At 40.7% G+C, this 23,907-nt stretch overlaps 1 protein-coding gene across 1 annotated transcript in view; it reads left to right on the forward strand.

The window, feature by feature from the left end:
* PXDNL (peroxidasin like) overlaps positions 1–23,907 on the forward strand; it is a 116,613-nt gene that overhangs the window by 12,751 nt on the left and 79,955 nt on the right. The window contains 8 exon segments of the mRNA XM_045845033.1: positions 1,762–1,793; positions 1,795–1,921; positions 1,924–2,154; positions 2,157–2,438; positions 2,476–2,710; positions 2,712–2,917; positions 2,920–3,222; positions 3,225–3,252. Of these exon segments, the coding sequence (XP_045700989.1) occupies positions 1,762–1,793; positions 1,795–1,921; positions 1,924–2,154; positions 2,157–2,438; positions 2,476–2,710; positions 2,712–2,917; positions 2,920–3,222; positions 3,225–3,252 (1,444 nt within the window).

Consider the following 23,907-nt stretch of genomic DNA (forward strand, 5'->3'; position numbering starts at 1 on the left):
GTTAAATTCTGCCCATTATATGCATCAAGTCAATGTAGCAGACTCATTTTATATAATCTTACTTTTGGAATCCAAAAACTATTAGTATTTTTTATAGAATATCACTTATTTCCAGAATAATATTTCCCTACTTATTATTGTAATTCCCTAAGTCACTCAGTGACTCTACCTGACTCCATTCACCACCGATAACATATGCATCCCTTCACTTGTCTGTATCTCTCCTCTTTGTTTTTGTTATATTGAAGTTTTCATGTTTTTCTTCCTGAGTCCAGACATCTATTTAATACATGTCGAATAAAAATGTTATAGAAAGCTCTCAGGCTTTCTATGCCTTTCTCTTTAAAATTAAGTAAACAAATGTGATCCCTTGCTATACACTATTTATACTGTGATTGCAAAAGCAAAGTCTATTGATTTACCTTTGTTTACTCCTTTAGAAAATAAACTGAGATCTGATATAGAAGGCAATTTGTGTGCTTGGCTCACCCCGTAGGTGTTCTCAACAATTATACCCCAAAGTACATTTGACAGCCCTTACTGTTCAATTATGTCTTGGGTTTTCAAAGCTTCCTTAACTAGAATATGCAAGTGAAATTTTCCTAATGTGTCCATATCAGCACTTTAATTAAACCTCCATATATTGAATATTAAATCATACCATGTATGAGCTACTCATGGTCAGAGCTGCAGAAAACCCAGTTCTACATCATGACTCAGCTCCAGGTGACGATTAGACCCATGGTCTTTCTGGACATTTTTTAATTCAAATTTTCAGGAATAACTTACTCTTAATCCATAACTAGAACATTTGAAGTGATCAGTAGCTACAGAGATACTGCTTTGCTAAAAATAAGCATCTGGTTTATGATGGTCATTGCCAAACTGAATATCTTCTCATCTAAACTATTCAAACTTTAACAAATTTCCCCACCTTATTTTTGATTATTTTTAAAGTTAAAGAGCATTTTCACCCCAGAGCAACTTGGTTTTAAAAGTGAACTCATATCCATGTCTTGGTATACAGGAAAATTATTGTATCTGTTCAAGATAAAGATATCCCAGGGTCCAGCCAGAAACAGGTTTACACAGATAAAATACAATGCTGATACCATTAGCCACTTCTTGGTGATTAAGTAGGGATAATAACTCTTCCCAAGCAGGATTTAAGAATAATTCTTTGCAGATTTGGGATAGTGCTGCAATTTTAAGCTCTTAAAAGAATGCCTTCAAGCCACCTCTGGGTTTGTTTCACATTCCCTGAGGAATAACTGGTAGTTATTTCCCTAATATCAAGTATCATTAGGTTACACACAATTCACAGTGGTGTATCTTAGACTCTATCTTCTTGAAGCATAATACTTGAAAGAAAAAGTTCTGAAATGGAAAAAAAAATCACAGGTCTGTGATGAGGACTAACAAATACTTACTGAGATTACATTGGTAAAGTCACAGAACTAAGGTGTAGACAGGACTGGGAACATGTTTCTTCGTCCTTTTAGTTCATTCTAGCAGGTAGTATTGCTCATAAAATAGATATCAGCAAGCAATTCCCCTATCTTTTGGAAACTGTTATATAACTATGTACCCCTTTGTTTTCCTAATAATTTTACTTTCAATTTTTCCCTACTGAAATGTTGTTAAACATAAGGATTTCTGCTAATTCACAGTGGCCCATTCCCCACTGTCCTAGAGTTGGAGGTTCTCCCCTCTCCCCTCAAGAGCATCTCCCTTCATTGCGTTTACTCCTGTGCATTTTAGAACATTGATGCAATGACTTGGTGTCCCCCATGCTGCCTCTGCCTCATCTCTAATTTATCTGAAGGCACAGCCCACAGGCACATGCCCAATTGCTCTGATATGTCGTTCTACCAGAAGAACTGAGCCCAGGATTGAATGTGCAATGATCTACAGTGCCCCACAAGGGCCTGGCTCTGGCTTCCTTTGAGCACATCCTAAAACTCATCTATGGGAGTGGCTTCAACTTGCCTTGTGGGGTTGGCCACCATGCAATGCCCAGTGTGTATTCCCTCCCCTTGCTCAGGCTGGTCTCCACAGAGTTGGAGGCCACAACAACTGTCACCCACCACAATACATACACACACATACTCATGCAATGGGGCCAGTTTTTAGACTATGATTTGGACTATACGGTGTTTGGTTAAATATAGCTTGCGTTTCTGATGGGCAACTGTGCAGCTCTGCATGTACTAATGGCACTCTTTGCTTTCCAAATGTCCTTCTTCACATAGACCCTCAGAGAACCTATGCACCATGTATGTTTTTTGTATGTTCCAGCTTTGTGTGTGGTGGTGGAATGACCTCCTTGGTGATGAACTCATATGCCTCAGAACAGATTAACCAGCTCATGGCATATATCGATGTTTCTAATATTTACTGGAGCTCAGAGCATGAATCTCAAGTTCTCAGAGAAACACTCAGAGTCTTGGAGACTCTTTCAGAGAAATACTCTGTGGGGACTCCTGAGGATAGGCTTACCTTGGGCCCCTTTGTGAAAGTACTTACTGTCTTTTTCTACAGACCCACCCACCAAGTACATAAGACACGAGCAGGACAGCCATATCCTGTTTCCTGGCCGGGACCACAGGGCTCTCATAACCATGCATGTGCTGTGGTTCCGGGAACATTATAAGGTAGCTTCTTGAACCTTCACTGGGATTGAGACCCTTTACCACAAATCCAGGAAAATTAGGTGCTGAGCTGTAGCACATCACCTACAGCTACTGGCTACCCAAGATACTGAGGGAACCCAGCAGGCAGATGCTGAGGGATTATCAGGGTTGCAACTCCAATGTGAATGCAGATATCATTAACTCTTTCACCACTGCAGCCTTCAGATTTAGCCACAATTAACCAATCCTTATTCTTTACCAACTAAATGACACCTTTGGTGAAATCCCAAAGACCGTCTTTCACTCCACAAAGCTTTCTTGACACCATCCAGAATAATCAAGGACAGGGAGATAGATCTACATCTTTGGAGGATCTCTGGTATAGCCACTAAGTAGCAGGTGCCTTCTCAACTTCTCAGCCTGGACCTGACTGAGCAGCTGTTCTCCACAATCCATCCTGTGGCCCTGGATTTGGCTGCCACCAACACTCGAAGGGGACAAGACCATGGGATCCCTCCATATATTGACATCAGAGTTTTCTGCAATGCGTCTTCTGTTGAAAATTTTGAAGATCTTCAAAATGAAATAAAAACTCAGAAATTATACAAAAACTGAAAATGTAAGTATGCAAATGTTACCTGGATTTAATAATTTCTTGACAGAGATAATAGTGTTAAAGAACATTTGCATAGAAGGAATTTGGTGTCCTAGTGATGTTATTGCAGAGCTTTGAGTAATTGTTATTGTGAGAGAAGTTAAATATTAAAGAAAAGATTTCCAGAGATAAAAACCCCATTTTTACCTCTTTGTCTACCCACTTCCATACATATATTTACAAAGATGTACTGCCGACACATCTCAACTAGGGGAGGTTGGCATGTCTAGTGCATTCACGTCTGTGGCAGTCCAAGCAAGGCCGTTTGATTGTTATGGGAAGTCTAAGCTCTAATGTGAAGCCTTGTAATAAACTGGCCCATCACATATGTCTTCTTAAGCAGAGCAAAGTAATGGGATGAAATTAAATTATATTTTTAAACAGAGTAAATAAGTACACATTTATCTTCAGAATATAAGTCAGGGGATTTTAACTGCACCATTAATATCTGTGAGTAAAGTATAACTTTTCCTATATGTGAGATACAAAAATTTTCTTTGAACTTAAAAGTATAAAAGATTTTCAGAAAAGAGCTTTAACTGTTTCTCATGCTAACAATCCCTCATGCCTTAAAATACACTTAAAAATTATAGAAATGCTTAGTCAAGAAGTGTTTTTATATAGTAAACTAAATATAAAAGATGAATGTATTTACCAATAGATTATGGTATATTAATGTGAAATCATTCAGAGAAGTTTAATATTGTTCACAAAGTATGGAGTTAATTATCAATATTATGCCATTTTGTTAATATCAAGGATATTTTTCTCATGCTTATGTAGTATATCAAAGTGTGAAAATGTATAAGATATTAAAAATACAGGGTCTGGCACAAATAATTCCCCTTTTTATTACAAAATCGTTTATTACAAAATTATAAGCATGTATTTCTGTAACATAATAACATCACACTCAAACACACCAATGACATTTTAGATGAAATGTTCAAATTAAAACTGTAAATTATTAGGCCCATATTATTATCCTACCAACCACACTCAAGCAGGCCTTACTTCAGCTGGACCTTGTATACCAGAGTAGCCCTGACTGATATAGGTGAGTACCTTGGGCATTGTCCTACAAACCGAAATATCACCAGTTTGATTCTTAGTGAGGGAACATGCCTGGGTTGCAGACCAGGTCCCCAGTTGGAGGTGCGTGAGAGGCAATTTATCAGTGTTTCTCTTGCACATAGATGTTTCTCTCCTTCTTCTTCTCCCTCTCATCCCCTCTCTAAAAATAAATAAAATCTTAAAATATATCAGAGTATCATGCAGATTGAATGTACAAGTTTCTACTTGAAAGGATATTAACTTTGGATTCATAGATATGGATTCATTTTGTTTAAATTTTTATTTTTATGTAGTTCTAAGAACTTGTGAAAATTATTTGAACAGTTCTGAATCTCAGAATATCTATAAAATGAGAGAGTATTGTTTCCTTTTTCAAGTTGTTTAAATATTTAATATTAAAAAATGTATTAAATCCCTAGCCCAGTTCTGGTGCATCAATGGTAATTAATAAACATGAAAATATTTAATGTTATAACATTTATGATCACTTCATATTATAACAAAATCATTGCAGTTGTCGATATCATTATTATATTGTACAGCTGCTATGCCCCAACCCTGTGCTGGGTGCTGGGACTTGAGATGAAGGAGTCGCATCCCTCCTCTCACTTCCTTGACAGCATGCAGGGAAAGCAGGAAACTGCTGTAATCAGTATGAAAAGGGCTGTCATAGGGAAGGAATGGCAGACTTTTGTCTCAAATCCCCTTCCCTTCAGGAAGCCCAGAGGAAAACCCAGCCATCCTCAGCCAGACCAAAACCAAAGGTAGTCCAGAGTACTCCTATTTAAAGTACTATCCTTCGGAAGCTGCAGGTGTCCAATTAGCGGCCATCCAATCATCTCAGCTTGCTCCTTCCTGCACACTGTCAGGCCTCAAGATCCTTCCTGGAACCTCTATGTGGTTCTGACACCGTCGTTGGCCATGTGGCTTTCAGGGCCAGAAGGTCCCATGACCACACTGGCCAGAACATTTGCCAGGTGGATAAAATACCATTCCTTCCTTCCCTTGGGATTGCTTTAGTTTTGGGTATGGGAAGGACCGGGTACTTTCTCAGAATTCCCAAATAACTTCCCAAACTTTCACACACTCTGAGAGGCTCCAGCCTCCATCCAATCCCTTCTTTACTCCAGAGTAGACTGGCAGGCTTCTTAAATCCATCACTTCCCCCTGCCACCATTCTGACCTCTATGGTTCATGTGCCTTCCTTCCCCTGCTCCTACCCCCAATCAGGTACTGGAAGCAGGCTTTCCGGTAGGATGGCTTTCTTCTCCAATTATCTTGATAGCTTTGTGTGTGCTCAGTGCAATAACTTCTTCCTGCAACCTTCTTGCTTGGAGGCGAGGGATCTACTGCCACAAGCAGGATGCTCTGCCCCCAGGGCAGAGCATTTGTAAGGCAAAAGCGTGGTTACCCGGGCACCATGGCCCTGCCTGCTGCCTCAGGTGGTTTGTGATCTCCTCCATTGGCCCCTCTTGTTCCCTGCCCTCTACCTGCTCCCAGTGGCCCAACCAGGTTATCAATATCAATTCGCCCCTTCAAAACTCTAAACCCTGGTATTCTTTCAAGGGTATATGGACAAAGGTGTCATTCTCCTGTAATTACTTTCTGCTGACAAAGACCATAGTCTTATCTATTTCTGGGACCAGAGATTCTTACTCTCCAACAATCAAAGCTGGGTCAGGAATGAAAGGAATCCTTTATGTGAGGGATAAGTATCTCTCAAAATCCAGGTCAGTTGGCTGTCCCTGGGAAGTGGCATATGTGATGTCCAAAGTATGGCATTGCTGGATAAGCAAAGCTGGAAGACAGCTTCACATTTCAAGAAACAGGGTTGCAGATGGCCTTCCAAAGTAAGACGGACTGTGCAGACAAATAACTGAGTGTTTAGTGAGGGGTTGGAAACCAGACAAAAACTAAAGGTTCCATATGATCTCACCCTGAATAGGGCTTTGGGTGGTACCCCATACCCCAGCCCCAGCAGAATAAATTTGCTAATGTAACCACTGCCTGGGAAATGCAGAAAGAAAGAAAGGAAAATAATTGAAATGAAATGAAATGAAATGTAACACTGTCAGCTAGCCTTAGAAGCTGCCAGCATTTTCTGAGGGAGAAATTTTACATCTCCTTCAGAAGCTCAGGTGCAGTTTTCCCTTTCTGTATCACCTGCAGCAGCAAGATCCAAGTCCTTCTCAGGCAGTACCCACTTTATCTGTGCGTGGTGGATCCAAGGCTTGATTCCCATGAGTTTTAGGGGAGAGTGTGTTGTCAGCAAGACATCATATGGACTGGTTCATTGCTCAGCTAACTGCTGTTCAGGGCCTTGAGTATTCTAAGTCTTTAGTAAGATGCTGTCTCCCAGTTGGAATGGGTATAAGGACTGGCTGGTCAGAAGGTAGATGGACCTGCAGTGAACAGTCTTGTGCAAAAGTGTTAATGTTTGTCCTAAATGTTGTATATATTGTTTGATTTTTTGTTCATGCTCTAGATCTAAAGAAGGTTTTCCTAAAACAGAAACTTGGAAGTTTCCCATATACAATTTCAAAATGGCTTAATATAAACCTGCTTTGGGGTGCTTCCCTAATTTGGAGTAAGACAAGAGGAAGTGCTTTATCCCATTTCAAATGTGTTCCCTGACATATTTTTGTCAGGGTCATCTTTATTGTGTGATTCATTTTCTAAGTCTTTTGCACAGATTGAAGTCTCCAAGATGCATGTAGTTTCCTTTGAACCTGTGTGCCTGTCCTATCTTTTGGGAGATCTCTAAAGTGAAAGATGTCCATTATCACTTTGAATGCCACGAGGAAGTCCACACCTTTAAGTAGAAGTTCTGCTACCTCAGTTGCCTTCTCAGTTCTAGTTAGAGTATACCTTTATTCATCCATAAAAAGTATACAAAACTAATAAACTAATAGTATACAAAACCACAAAAACTAATAAAAATGTAAAGTTTCCTTTGGGTTTAGGCATCTGTGTAGAGTCAACTTGTCAGTCTTCATATGGGCATATATGTTTGTAGTGTACTTCCTTTTCCATTGGGGCACATTCTGTCTTAAGATTGTTTTTGGTGCATATCTGACAAGCTTGCATAATGCTCGGGATGGTCCTTTGCAAATGAGGGCCTCTCCTGCTTCCTGCCCTCCACCATCTCCCAGCAGTCTGGAGCCAGTCTGTCAATATCAGAAAGGCAAGAGGACAAAATAAAAAGATGATAGGGATCAGCTTTTAAAGGGCCTTCTATGTCATGCAAAGGAATTTGATCTTCACCCTGTGTTTAATTGTAGAGCAGGAGAGTGACATGAGGAAATACTTTTCCAAAAATGGTAGGTGGCAGGCACTTGGAAGATACACTGGAAGGAGGAGAGCGTAGATAGCAACAAGAAATTCTACAGTTACAACAGTAGTCCAGGTTAAGAAAGACGACCACTTAGATTAGATAGTTTGTGGCAGTATATGCAGTACTATCAGTATTTCAATTATTCCTTGGAAACGCATTATCTCCATTGAATAAAGCTGAGCCCACTCTTGTTTTGCAATTCATTTGAGTCCCACTTCTCAATTCACAGCTAACTTGTAAATTCACTACAAATTACAGAGAACTAGAAATATTTTCTCTTAAAAATTTCCTGTCACAGGCCCTCCTAAAGCCTATGGTTCTAATGTGTGTCTACTTGTTGCCTCAAGCAGCATAGGGCTGGATTCTAGATATGGTTCCTCCACTGCAGGGCAGGTGGCTCAAAACAAATGACTGACTTTTAAGATGGACAGTGGCTAAGACCCTGCACATTGAACATTCACACATATGGCTTCCTCTGTGCTCCTTTAATTAATCGGAATCTCAACACAGAGCCTTCTGAAACTTAAACGTGGAGTCATTATCCTTCCTTCAGGGAATATTTAAACTAAAGGAACTTCATTCTGACAGAGGACTGCAGGGCTGACCAGCTGTGAGTGGCTTCAGGGAGGCCTGGAGGTGAAGCTACATTTTTTTCTGCTAAAGCTGACTCTTGTCTGACTTTCTCTGTGATCAGTAGCAAATTTATAAAATATCAACCATAGACTCATTCAACTATGAGCACAAAATAAATGCATTGCAGTGATTTTTACAGTCACCGTCACATCTGTAATTCCAGTTTTTCAGGAGCTGATTATGCTAATGAAAGTGGAATGGTTTTAAATATGCTAACTTACATGACATTTTTTAACTCCTTTAACTTCTTTTCCTTTTGTGTTAATTTACATGTGTAGTTTTAGGAATTTGTTTCTAAACCAACTCAGTCAATTTTGGAAAGAACTAGAGTGTATATCCATAAATCACAATATAAATCCTGACCTGTAACATTAAAAATCTCATGGCTTATGGTTTATACAATGAGGACAGATTGATTAAGAATTACAAAGCACAGAATTACAAAAATAATACATATGCAAATTCTACATAACTAAAAATGTATTTTTTGTTTTTCAGTTACTGTTAATATTCTATACTATTTATATTAGCATAGTATTTAGACAATCATATACTTTATATAGTGTTCTCCCCAATAGTTTCAGTACCCACCTGGCATCATACACAGTTACTGCAATACTATTCACTGTATTTCCTATATTGTACTTGATATCCCCATGACTATTATGTACAAGTCTATACTTCTTAATCCCTTTACCTTTTTCATTCTGTTCTGCAAACCTCCTTCTTCTGGCAACCACCAGTCTCTTCTCTGTATCTATGAGTCTGTTTCAGTTTTTTTTTATTTTGCTTTCTAGATTCCACATGTAAGTGAAATCGTGGTATTTATCTTTCCCTGCCTTACCTTTTTCATTTAGCACAGTAACTTCTAAGCATATCCATACTGTTGCAAATGGTAAGATTTCATTCTTTTTTATGGATGAGTAATATGCCATTGTATCATCTCTTTTTTGTCTACTCATCTATTGATGGGCATTTGTGTTGTTTCCATATCTTGGTTATTGTAAATAACCCTGCAGTGAACATAGGGGTAAATAAATCTTTTTGAATTAGTGTTTTGGATTTCTTTGGATATATATCCAGACCTGGAATTGCTATATAGCTCTATTTTTAATTTGTTGAGGAATTTTTATACTTTTTTTGTAACAGCTAAGCCAATTTTCAATTCCACTAACTGTGCAAGAGGGTCCCCTTTTCTCTACATTCTCATAAAAATTTATTGTTTGTTGACTTTCTGATTTTCAGAAAGTTGCTGACTTTCTGTCTTTTTGACAGGGGTGAGGTGATATCTTATTGTGATTTAAATTTGCATTTCTCTGATAATTAGTACTTTATTGTCTAGTATAACTTGTGTAAGAGAATTTAAAGATTTCTTTTTCCTGGCTAGCTATTGTTTTGGTGATAGCTCCAGCAATTTCCTTGAAAATTATTAATATTTCTAATTATGTATTTATTTACTATAATACCTACTCAAGAAAAAAGTATTTTTCTAAATCTGGTAACTTCACTGGGTTTGGCATCATCAGCTATTGAATATTCTTGCTTATATGTGTAACCAGTTGTATCTGTGAAGTAGATTTAAAGAGGATGCTCAATGTTCAATTATGTTTTCAAAGGGGAAAGGAAACAATAACTATTATAGTGAGTGCATGGCTTCTTATTTGTGAGATAAGAAGAACATAAAGCAAGGAAAAATGATAAATGAAGGTATAGATTATTCAAACCTTTTCCATAATCTTGGGTTAGCTGTCTGCAATAGATATTGTCTGCTTCACTTCCTAGTGATTTTTAAATTTCATATCCTCTGTTGGTTGAGCAGTTGAGTTAGGTGCAAGAACTTCCTTTAAATTGGAAATGTGAACCTAAGAGTCAACATCTTTAAATTTTGTCATACATGAATTAGTTAACAGTACCTGAACTTTGGAGGGATTAAGTAAGAAAGAAAAGATAAATGTTTTAATTTTGTTTACAAATGTATAATTTACCAAATTGCTGTAAGGCTTATGTAGCTAATGGGAAAATTTTTCTTATATCTGGAAAATAAAAATTAAAAACAACTATTTCATATAAAATGATTTTATATAAAATTTTTAAAAATGTATTATCCTTACTAGTTAATATAGTCCTACTGTTGTGGAAAATAACTCACACATGGGGGAGATGGTGAAGCACAATCCTTTATTAAGCGTGGGCTCAGAGGAGAATCTCCAAATTCTGAGCAATGAGCTCAAGCTGGAGTTTTCTTTATGTACTTGTTACACAGGCAGAAGGGGAGGGGGGAACAACTGCTAAAAGCAAGCATACAGAAGCAGAAGCTAAGGTTAGTGTTTTGGCCTTGAGATAATGGCTGTTGCCTTGGAAACGGCTGCTGGTCAGCTCCTACCTAAAAATAGCTACTGCTCAGCTATGCCCTGTCACATTCCCCCCTTTGATGCTACAAGGTGTTTTATCCCTTTTAGCATCACTATATACCTGGCTATAAGGCTGAGGTCCTTGGGAGGGTTACAACTGCTGATACTGGTGTTGGTACCGCTGGAGGGCCAGCACTTTGGCGGCTGCCCTATGAGTCACTGTGGCCCTAGGTGTTGGACCAAGGTCTGGAGGATGCAGGGTTCCATATGCCTGACACCTCCAGGTCTGGTATCCTATGGTCCTGGATGGTACTCCAGTCTGGTATACTTTCCCTCCCTAAGGGCAAAGGGATTGCTGTGGCTGAACACAACCTGATGGCATGTCAGTGGAGGAGCTGAAATCTGACCCTGGGAGATAGTAAGAGACCACTCTATCATTGAGCATAATTTTATGCCCGGGGGTATTACATCTGTAGGCTGGGGCTGAGGCAGGGGCCGCATTTGTTAAGCAAAGCATACAATAAATCCAAATGCAGAGACCAAACAGACATAAACTATTTCTAGGGTGACCCACTCCACAGGGATTTCATTTCCTAGGGGCCACAGTTACTAGTTTAATTTCCAATGCTCCTACAAAAGTGCCAATTAAAGTTAGGTACCCTGCAGAACAATGGTCCATTCCTTGGTGTCTTTTTTACTGACTGGCATCCTCTGGTGCCTCAGTGTGAGTATTCTAGGCACAGGCCTCGTCCTCGGGTCCTCAAGATCTGCTGCTGTTTTGGCCCAGCTGTAGTGGATCCAAGGGGTGACTCCTACAACCTAGGCAATGCTAGCGGCAGTAAGTCTGTTTAGGGCAGTCCAGTTTCCTGGTATGTGTACCCGGCGACTCTCCTGTCCTCAACCATATAGCTGCTTCCATCCATGTAGTGAGTAACATCAGGTTGGGCCAGGGGCTGGTCCTGGAGGTCTGGCCGGCTGGCATGGACCTCTTCAGTTACTTCAAGACAGTCATGGTCCAGCTCTCCAAGTTCTGCCAGTAAATAGGTGGCTGGATTAACTCATTTCATGGTCTTAACATGAGACCTTGAGTTTCCTTGGAGGATGCCCTGGTACTGAGTCAGTCTAGGGTTTGACAGCCACTTATGCCCCTGCCCAGCAAGGAGGCTGTTCACTGCATGTGGTATGTGAAGACTGACTTCTTGGCCTAGAGTTAACTTGTCTGCCTCTTGCAAGAGGGTTATGGAAGCAGCAACTGCCCTCAGACAAGGTGGCCAGCCGGTGGCGACATGGTTCAACTGCTTAGACATGTGAGCCACTGGGTGTTGCCATGGTCCAACAGACTGGATCAGGAGTCAAGGGCTACCTTGTCTCTCTTGTGGGTATACAGATCAAAAGGCCACCCCAGCTCTGGCAGTCCAAAGGGCAGGAACATCACTGAGGCACCCCTTGATATCTTGGAAGGCTTTTTATTCATTTTCTCCCCATTTTAAGGGCTTAATGTCTGGGCCCTTCAAAGCCTGGTAGTAGGTCTGAGTTCCACAGCAGCAGGGTGCAGGCTGGCTTTTCCTCAGGAGAATGAGCATTTTTCTCAGAAATCAGACAAGGTTCTGGAGGGTGTTGGCAACTCTGCCATTTTCTGTCCGTGCCCCTAATCACACCATGAGTACTTCCGACAAGCCTGGTTGCTGAGCTCTGTACCTGGTGACACTGCCGGAGCCCCAAGGGAGCTGGCAGGCCACTGGGGCAGGCTAACCCAGTGGAGCACTGTGAAGGGCCATGACAGAGTACTGTGAGGACGGCTGTGGGGGGCACTTCAGATACACAGTGAGTGCCCTCTGCAACTCGATGTGAAGAGTAGGAGTGTGTTCAGGATGTGCTTCTCGTGTTCTTTCCTTAATTCAGCCAGGCACTTCAGCAGCGTGTGCGTTTCCTCCCAGCACCGTTCCTGGGATGGGCCACCAGGAGGAGGTCGTCCATGTACTGCAGAATTGTCAGGTCCATCCCCCCTTAGTGAGGGGCTTCAGGTCTCCTGCTAGGACTTCCCAAAATAAGGTTGGTGAGTTCTTAAATCCCTGGGGCCGTCTAGTCCAGGTCAACTGAGTCTTGACTGCAGTGTGAGGATTTTTCTATTTGAAGGCAAAAATGGGTTGGCTGGAAGGTGCCATAGGAATGCAGAAAAAGGCATCCTTCAGATCAAGGCAGGTAAACCACGTTGCTGTTGGGGGAAGCTGGCTCAGGAGGGTGTATGGGTTTGGGACGACCAGGTGGAGGATGACGGCTGATTCGTTGATGGCCCGCAGATCCTGGACGGGCCGGTACCTGCTCCCGTCCAGCTGCCATCATGGGTCTGGGCAGGTGTGACCCCATGTCATGGAGCCAGTCTTCTCCGAGCTCCCACACAGGCGCTGTAACTCAGGGGACATGCCTCTCAGTCACATTTTGGGTGGGGGGAGACTCTTTTCATCTCCCTGGTCCAGAGCATGGCCACAGCTATTCAGCATATCTAAATGACCAGCTGAAGGCTATAGGTATGTCAAATGACTATGCCATGGATTAGCTGTAGAGCTGTTGCTATACAAAACAGCCCTGCATGTTCTTGCTCTGTGTTTCCCTCCCCCAACTTACACCTGTGGGGGAAAGGGTGAAGACATTTTAAAATCTCCTGGATCCCTTGAGTTCTGGACCCCGTTTTAAATGTCCATTTGGGGTCCTCTCTCTTGGCTGCACCCTGTAACAATTTCTCATTTTAGATATATACCCACTTTAATTTTTTTAAAGGACAATGGACAAAGGTCTCATCTTCTTGTAACTGCTTCCAGCTGGAAATGGACGTTGTTCTACCTACCTGTGGATCTGGGGTGCCCTGAAGGGGGTGCAGCATGAAGGGAGTTCTTCCTGTAAGGGGAAGGACCTTACATAATCCTGGTCAGTTGGCTGTCACTTCCTTGTCAGTTGGAAGTTGCATGCTTGGTGTTCAAAGACTGGCATTACTGGACCATTGGCATCCTGGTCATATTCTGGAGATGACAGGTTTGGAAAGAATTGGAAAGCACAATTAAATCATAACAGCTAAATGACAAAGGCAGGGACTTAGGTAAAGAATGGCTTATTTGGAGGAAGGTGTATAAGGCATGCTACACCTATCCAAAACTCTTGTGGTCCATTATACTTTACTCGGGCTGAGGGGAATATATTAGGATTTCCCTCTTTCCAGATATCTGAACCTTTCCTGTCCAAGCCATCAAGACAGAAAAGGGAAAATCAGTTTTAAAATGAAGCCCACAGATCGCCCGAACTGCTTACTAATTCAACCACTCAGTTCAGCCAAACCATTGAGTTTCAGGTGGTGATGATAAAGAATGGGCTCCTTAAGTGAGGTCTATATTGCAACCAATTACTCAGGTAATGAAGTTATAGGAACACGTCCTATGAAAACAGAAGAACACACAAGTTAATTCACACAGTTGTCCCCAAACCAGCCTCTGTGCCTGTGAGACTGTCTTTTGGGAAGACATTCAGTTGCGAGGTCTTTCCTGCAATGACATTTAGCAATGGCAATTTGACAGGTCCTCCATACCTGTAAACTGTACATCTTTGATGATATTACAAAACCAGTTTCAACTTTCAAATGAAAAGACACTTTTAAGACAGCTGTGTCATTCTGGTGTCCAATACTGAGCACTGTGATTTTCCTTGAACCACAATTTTTCTCCTTCAGATCACCCTCACTGTTATTAAAGGGACTACTTTGAGTTCTGCTTTTCATTTTGACTGTTCGTTTGCATAAATACACCAAGAGCAGCCTGGATCACTTATGATCTTTAAGTCTGCTTTGCTGGAACTCACACAGGGAACCTTTAGATTGACTTCGCAGTCCGCCCCTTGGGGCACAGAAGCAGAGTCACACATCCGCCATCTGGCTTTGCCTGTACCAGTTGTTTCACTCAGATCCTTGAGACTTCCATTGTGCCCACAGGTTCCTTTTTGGCCATCTTTCATGAAAGCAACCTTCGTTCCTTCCCTGGAAAGACTGCCATGAACTGCACAAACAACCCAAAGTACCAGGCTTTTCTCATGGGTTTACACTAGCTTCACAAGTCAATCCCAGTTCCTCAGGGCTTTCTGGTGACGACCAGAACCCATACATGCCTCCTTCAGACGTGACATTCCAGTCAAAGTTTTGGTTAACAAAACCACTATTAACTACTCGTCTTACTGGTTTCATGCAAAGAAACCTTATGTCTTCACTCACTCCTTCAGAATGCCAGATTCTGGAGGGATCAGGTAGAGAGAAAAATACAAAGCATGAAGGAAAATCTTTTCCTTTCTGATATTTACTAGGCTTTTTAAAACTTTTGCTTCCACAGATTTTTGCAACATTTACAAACCCTCTATTTTTTCATTCATATTCCTTCTGATATCTATTAAGATTGTATCTCCATGCCTTATACCTTCTATTATTAACTAATATCACATAATTCCTTCCTGAAACTTTTACTTTTCCATTTATCTTTGTAGTTTCCTACATACCTACTTCATATATATATATATATATATATATATATATATATATTATATATTTTTATTTACTTTCCTACAGAGTGTGAATTCTTACTTTCCGGGAATTCTTAACTTCCTTTTTAGAGCAGACACAGAGCAAAATCCAAAACACAGAGTTCCAGAACAATACACAGGTAGGGGCAACCTCTTGCACCAATTCATTCATCAGTGCCTCACAGAGACATGCTCCTTCAGGCCCAGCCTCTTGGCAGAGACATGCTGCTTTGCCTCTGGCTGAAGCACTCAGCCCCAAATGACCCTTCCTGGGTCCCGAGTGGCAAAGGCATTCTCCCCGACCAGTTACAGGTGACCTTTCTTAGGTCTTACAGGTGACCTTAAACAGGTCTTCCAGTACAGAGGGTTTCTGATCAGAAACAACACCAATGTTAGAAATTTGCTCTTTTCCCACAAAACCAGAAAACGAATAGTTGAGGTTTCCTTTACTCCAGGTTTAAAACTTCACATTTTTTATACATAATTTTACTCATTCAGATTTAACCATCATTCTCTTTTAATCCTGGTTCCTTTCCCACTCTGGGAAGGACTGTACTTAGACTCAGCATGTGGCAGCCGAAAGTTTCTGGCACTGCAGGTACCTTCCACTAAAATTCCCTAGATTTGCAGGGACATCCTGCAATTTCCTGAAGCTCAGACCCTGCAAATGCCCTATAGGTCAGATGTTTACCCTTGGACCTCAGTTCATGTCCTTCAGAACCAGAGCCATTCTTATCAGAACCAGTTACACAGAGAACCAGACTGCTGCAGTGCCCACACAGCAGCAGCATACAGCCTATAATCTGAAGAGAGCCCTTAGCCTGGCACCTTGACGAGTTCCAAGATGGAGGGGCTCTCATGTGACCTATCATCCAAGATGACGACAACCATGCATGCTCCAACCTCCACGGTGGGGCACTCATGTGGCTCGTCCTCCATTTTATCCAAAATGACGGCGTACCCACATGGCTTGCTGTCCGATTTCCAACATACATGCAATATAGTACTGTGGCAGAACCCCCCCCCCACCCACCATGATGAATTCTACCAATCGGTGCAGATAAACAAAGGAAAAGGGGACCTTTCGCATGCTCACCACAGGTGAGGGACCAATCAGACTCCATAAGCCTCGCCGGCTTGTGGAGTCACAGGTACATTCACTCACACAGTCACACAGAGTTTACAACTTTTCCTCCCTCAAATAGAAGTCTGATGGTCTGAGCCTTGGCCCAGACTCCTGAATTTTTTTGGTTGAGAGGTGATCAGCCTCTCTCTGGTCTCGGGTCCAGTCCCCAGGGCACTTACCGATTCCAATTGGCACCTACGACAGTTCGTGGTTAGTCTCTCCCCCTCTGCCGGAGTCTTAGAGTGGTCAGGGATGCGGCACGGGACACTCCACCCCAGGAAGCCCAAAACAACTGGGGCATGTGCTCCTTCCCTTGCGGAGTGGCTTCCCCGCCGAAACCCCTGAAAGCAAAATGCCTGGTCATGTAAGTCAGGTTCCCAGTCAGGGAACCAAAATGTTGTGGAAAATAACTCACACGCGGGGGAGATGGTGAAGCACAATCCTTTACTAAGCGTGGGCTCAGAGGAGAATCTCCAAATTCTGAGCAATGAGCTCAAGCTGGAGTTTTCTTTATGTACTTGTTACACAGGCAGAAGGGGAGGGGGGAACAACTGCTATAAGCAAGCATACAGAAGCAGAAGCTAAGGTTAGTGTTTTGGCCTTGAGATAACAGCTGTTGCCTTAGAAATGGCTGCTGGTCAGCTCCTACCTAAAAATAGCTACTGCTCAGCTATATCCTGTCATACTATGTTATTAATTCTTGTTAACTTTCAATTTTATTAGCAGTTATGAATCTATTCCTTAAATTTCTGTAAATCTTTATCCAGGATAGTACTATGTTTTTAAAGTTCAGGGTTTTTCTTTAATTTTATTAGCCTCTTTGAAGATGAAAGACATTTATAGAAATATTTTTAACAAAGCATCAGAGTAAACCAATAATTATCAGTCAGTGATAAAAGACTTAAAAGTGACAATGGTTAAAGATCTTGTGAGAGTTTATGTACATACATATATAAATAATTCAATTGCCATTCCAATCTTTGTTAGTTTGACCATGTATAAAATTCTTTTTTCAAGATGTTTTCTCCATGAACCCTGTGCAACACCCACAACACTTCTGCAACTCTTATATAACTTCAATAACTCTTATATACCTTCAGTTTTTGTCTTATCTTGTCCTTATTTTGAAACAATTATTTGATTTTAGGGATAAATTAATTCTTCTTTTTCTTCATCAAATAAACAAACAAAAAACAACCAGGCACTTTATGTATTTTCTTATCTAGAAAACCCATTCTGTTTTCCTTTCCCTCAACAAAAATGTACCTCCACACTTTATGTGTTCTTGTACTAAAAACATACATCCTGTATTCCATATATATTGTTTTATTCTCATTATTTTCTCAAAGTTTAATAAAAAATAAATAAAACCTTAGCTCTTTTACAAATTAATTTTGGCAAATGGACTTAATTAACACTGTGCCTTTTTAAAAGGGCCTCTTTTTCCCTTCAGTCTCTGTGGGCAATGTTTTGGTTAGCTCCTGGATATTTACATGTCAAAGTAACAAAAAATATATTACATTCAATGGCATATTTTAAGTAGCAAAAAACCAGAACAATATGTGGAAATTCATGCCAAGACTTTGGTCTCAAATGAGCAACTGTTTTTATCATGAGCAACGCCTGGTCTGTCACAGGAAAACCATATGAGAAGTTTTTATAGTTATCTTTTGGTTCACTTCTGTAAGATCAGCTAGATACTTTGTATTCTCCTGAAGGACCTCAGGGTATGGGGGTTCAGGGACTCACAAACCACACAACCCAGTTGTGTGATGTCTGGAGCAACACGATCAGAGATTGTTGCGAACCTGTGTTCATGATACAGTCTTTCTTATGAGTCAGTAGCCTTCAGTCCCCACCCAGACCATCTGATCTGGGCCTCAAGAAATGAAAGCTCTGAGCTGCCTGTATTACTGTATGTGACACTGGCACTTAGAAATGACAGGGAGCCATCATAGGTGACAATGTTATTCACTCAGATTTTATTAATGCAAGTGCACTCAGCTTCTATTAATGTAGATTTAATCCAAATCTATACTAACCTAAGAGCAATACTAATTACTCAGAAACAATCACTAATAATGAACCCAAGTCTGAGAGTCTCAGTCAGCACATCCAGGAGACATCATGGTGAGCGAGGGAGCTGTCAGCATCTTGCAAGGAAGAATCTCTAGAGCCAGGTGGACAGCAAGGCAGACAAAGCCCTTAGTCCAGCCAGGCAGAGCCTCCTGTGGCTCATGCCAGGGGAGATCAGCATGGCCTGGAACGGCACTCTGGTATGTGGAGCTAAGCTGTCTCAGAATTGGCCTGGAGCCTGCCTCAGTTATACCTTGAAAGTGGTGTACACCACCCTTCTAGGTCTCTTGATAAGTACCTTGGCACCCATGATAGCAAGTGGGGACTTTCCCCAGGAGCCTATCTATGGGTGGCCTTATTCTGCAGACACAACTGTTCTTGTTATATGTGCAGATATCTTGGGTGTGTCTCCTTGCTAGATATGTCTAGCATGACTTAGGTAGTTTCCTTCTTAAACCAAAGGGTCATGGCTGACTGGCATTCATATTGGTTGACATGAATGACTCCATTTTGTTTCATATACTTTGTGCTCTCTTGACTGGACGAATGCTATTTTATTAGTCCTGCTCTCCACAGAGATGCAGGGAGGATTTCTCCTAGAAGGTGATGCCATCCCTAAAAAGGTGTGCCAATTATCTGTGAAAGACTGTCATCTGAGAGAGAGCAGACAGAGGTCAATCAAGATTTTAAATATATACTCCCTCACTGATATGGCTCCGTGGATTGAGTGCTGCCCTGTAAACCAGGGGGTCACTGGTTCAATTCCCAGTTGGGGCACATGCTCAGACTGGGAGCCACATCCCCAGTGCGGGGTGCATGGGAGGCAGCCGCACATTGTTGTTTCTCTCACTCTCTCTTTCTCTTCCCCTCTCCCTAAAAATAAACAAATAAAATATTTTTAAAAATAGAGAGAGGAAAAACTTGTCACTCAGCCCAGTATGATAAGCTTGAGAAACTAAAAGCCATCTATCATGAGTGCATGACATGGAGGAGTCAATTCCTAGAATTAGCATTGGACTCATTTTACTCCAAAGTTAGTAAGATTTATGGGGATGTCAAAAATTCAAAAAATAACAGAAGTTAAATCAATGAATCATCAAAGTAATGATTAGTAAAAGTTGAAGTGCACACACCAAAAAAAATAAATAAATAAAAATTAAAAAATCGGCCTGTGAACCAGGGACACTCAAATCAAAATAGGGAATGAAGCCCTGGCTGGCATAGCTCAGTGGATTGAGTGCAGGCTCTGAACCAAAGTGTCGCAGGTTCGATTCCCAGTCAGGGCACATGCCTGGGTTACAGGCCATGGAACCCAGCAACCACACATTGATGTTTCTTTCTCTCTCTCTTTCTCCCTCCCTTACCTCTCTAAAAAATAAATAATAAATAAAATCTTTAAAAAAAATAGGGAATGAAGCCTAAGGGTATAATACAAAGCAGCTTATACAGTGAGAAAGTAATGACTTTACTCTTTGCAGTAATTGGTTATAATATTAGAATTTCCAGTGGCTACTTTATATAAACCTTGGGAAACAGTTCTTTTACTTATGATTTCCAGACGGATAAGCAAGAAAAAATACAGGCCAAGTTAGTCTTGCAAAATAAGCTAAATTAAGCTTTGCTTGAATGACTAGATTGCTTTTCTGTTTAGAGAATTTTCAAAGTTGGTCTCCTTTTAAAAACAAATTATTTTAAAAAACTGTCACTTATCTCCCAAGTGCAGTTTTATATAGGGCCTTGCTAGATAAAAATGATAATAATAGTTTTGGAAGAATAAAATGGAACAGTGCTGGACCCCTTGGCTTCTACTTTCCTCAGTTTAGTTCTCCTGGACCCAAAGACCCACAGCCTTTGTGAAAAGGATCTGTGAAATGCATAGCCTTCTTACTTCCTCTAGTACCAAGAGCTGTAGGAAACTTTTTGGGGACTATGGAGTTCAAAAGTATTTTATTTTTAGAGTTGTTTTATAGATCATATGAAAATAAATTCATTGCTTTTTAGAGTATATGATTATGTTTGTTCTAAAATTATACTATTTCTTTTTATTCTTTCTAAAGCACATAGTGAGCAGAATGTGAAGATTAACTATTCATTGAATGGTGAACATAAATTTTCAAAGAAAAGAGAAGACATTTTAAAAGCTATTTTGAATCCTGTTTTGAAAATATAATGCACATATTTTTGTGGATATGGTTAACTTCCATCCTTGAGTAAGGGCCAGTTTATTTGTAACCCATCATCACAGGCTGCCTCAGCTTTTTTAAAGAATAGCTTGCAATTCACCAATTGTGTAATTCCTACTCAGTATATACACCTTTCTTATAGGTGCTTCTTTGATAATATAATTTTAAAATCCCTGGTTTCTTCCTCTTCCACTTTTAGGAACCTCACGGTCATATTCTGCAATGATGCCTTCTCAACAACCTGTACCATCTTTGGAAGGCGGCTCTGCGTGGCATGGGCCCAACTCCCACTGAAAGATGCACAGGACCCACGCCCATGGATAGGTTTTCCCATGGGGAATCAGGCCTGCAATGTACTTGGGTAGCTATGAGTCTTGCTTTTTGCTAAAACTCCCTCACCATGAATTGAGGACATTTAATGCAAAGCAACTTCCTAAAAACCATGCTAAATCTTCCAAGGATGAGTGTAACCAGTCCAACTACTTTTGCTTTTTCATTTGCAAATATCTCTCTTCTGCAGTGTGATTACCAGCATGCTCTCCTTTGTTTTCTATAAAACTGTAACCACCTAAAGGGAGCCTGTGCTTAGTTAATGAGGACCTTTTTGTAATGTGCCCAGTAAGACAATAAAAGCTCATTGGAGCAAGGGCCAAGGCTTTTGCTCCCCTTGAGACAAAAGCCATGCTGTCCCTTTTCCTCCACAGGACTCAGTAGTCTATATGAATTTGTCTCGTATTTCATCCATAATGACGCGGACCCCATATCATCTTCTATCTTCCTGTCATCTGAGTGAGCTTGGCCACATTTTCAGAGCTTGGCCTTCCTTACTCAGGATTTATAACTTTCATTCTTCTAAACGTCTCTCAACTTTCATATTCAAACCTGCCTCAAAGGATGTTAAATCAACATCCTCCTTCACCTTTATTGAATAGTCAGTATGTGCAGAAACCACTCAGTTGCTATGAAACAGTGATTCTTAATCATTTTTACAAGACCATTTTAGAAATCTGATAGAAGCTATAAAACTTCTTTTGCATAAAAGCACAAAAAACTACACCCATGATTCTGCATGTATTTTCAGAGGACTCATACATTCCTGGAAGACATCCGTGGACATTCTTCTCTCATTGACTTAACAAATATTTTACACACCCTTCTTCACAGGGTTCACAAAGCATAAGAAATAGGCGCTTCTCCACTTTATTTCTGCAAATGGCTGTTCCCTTAACCAAAAAAAAAAAAAGGCCCCAAGTTTGAAACTACCATTTTTTCTTATGCCTTCAACTATCCTTGTCTTCTATTACTTTTGGAGGGAATAATTTTGTTCTTTTTCTTACAGAAGGAAACTGGACTGTATAAATACAGCCATGCCTCCAGAGGACTAGTATACTCTTTATACCTCGTATCTCTTCTTCTTTCTGTTCAAGATTTATTTTCCTTTCTCCTTGAAGTCTCACATCTACTTTTTTATACAAATGGTACACTAAAGTTGCTTTCCCAGAGCCCCCAAGTTCATGTACTTCTTTACTGAACACAATTTTCCTAAAAAGTAATTTTATAAGTATACCAATTATATAATTATACCAAGTCATATTGTTTCATTCTAAATGCTATTTTTAAACTTCCAGTTAAGTGGCAGTGTAGGTAAACATTAATCGCTTCCTCACACAACCACATCAAATATAAAACTAAACCATAAAACAAGCATCATTCAGAACCATCATAAATCAAGCTGAATGGAAGGCCTACAACTATAGAATTAAAGAAGAAATCACATGGAAACTGGTAAGAGAGGTGCATAAGTGGAATGGGCTGGCCCCAAATCCATGTGTGGTGGATAAAAATTGGAAGGGATATCTCTGGTGCATGCGGTCCTGGCCCACATACCAGACCCCTAGATGGAGTTCCAGTGCCAAGAAGAAAAGTCTATATAACTTTTGGCTGTAAAAACCAGTGGTGATAGAGGCTGTGGAAGACAGAAAAACTGCTGGAGTCCCAGACAATTCCTCTTAAAAGACTTGTGCACAAACTTAGACTCACTCCCTATGAGCTCCAGTGCAAGAGCAGCAGATTGGAAGGTATCAGAGACATACAGGGGAGATCTGAATTGCTTGCCATAAGGGTGAGAGCTGGGAGGCATCTTTCTCACAGAAAGAAGTGCTAGTGGAGGCTATTGTTCCTTTTCTGAGCCCTCCCCACAAAGAGCCACGGAACTGGAAAGTGGGCACGCCATCAACCTGCCTCACACTATTTGCCCCACTCTGGTGACACCTGAGCCTCTGCCCCACCCAAATTTTGGGCCCACCCAAGCTGTTTTGAGTGGATTTTCCATATAAGTGGCTCATCTTTGCCCATGTTTCAAAATTTTCCTAAATTCTCTCAAATAAGCAATATGTGGCTTCAGCAAGCCCTGTACCTCTTGCAAAGTAGCCTCAGGCCTGGCACTAATAGTATCTGGACTTGGTTCATAGCTTGGCCTAACATGGGTACCTCCAATATCAGCACAAGTAGTAGCCATCTGCAGATATCTTTGTAGCTTATGCTGTGTAACCTGTGACAGAACACAGGCAGTGGCTGATGTTGGATGTGCTAACAGCAATGAAGGTTCAACTGCAAAAGGAGGATGTATACAGTCCAAATGGGGTGTACACTCTGAGTACTCAGGTTGAGTAAGAAGGAAGGTTGTGCCACTGGACCCTACAGGACACCTACTACATTGACCACTCTATCTAGCCTGGGAGACATAGCAGGTTTACCTAATACATAGAAACAAACACAGGGAAGCTGCCATAATGAAACAAAGAAACATACCCTAAATGAAAGAACAGAACAAAACTCCAGAAAAAGAAGTAAACAAAATGGAGATTAGCAATTAACTAGATACGGAGTTCAAACACTGGTTATAAGGATAATCGATGAACTTAGTGAGAACTGCAATAGCATAAAAAAGATCTGGTCAGAAATAAAAAATACACTAATTGAAATAAAGAACAATTTACAGGGAATCGGCAGTAGAGTGATGAAGCTGAGAATCAAATCAACCATTTGGAATATAAGGAAGAAAAAAATAATCAATCTGAATAGCAAGAAGAAAAAAGAATCCAAAAACTGAGGATAGTTTAAGGAGTTTCTGGGACAACTTCAAGTATACAAACATTTGCATCATGGGGATGCTAGAAGGAGAAGGGAGAGAGCAAGAAATTGGAAACCTATTTGAGAAAAATAATGGTAGAAAAATTCTCTAACTTGGTGAAGGAAATAGACATGCAAGTTCAGGAACAACAAAGA

This window comes from Phyllostomus hastatus, unplaced genomic scaffold (genome assembly GCF_019186645.2).
Source record: "Phyllostomus hastatus isolate PE091 unplaced genomic scaffold, TTU_PhHast_1.1 phas_contig_449, whole genome shotgun sequence".
Lineage (NCBI taxonomy): Eukaryota > Metazoa > Chordata > Mammalia > Chiroptera > Phyllostomidae > Phyllostomus > Phyllostomus hastatus.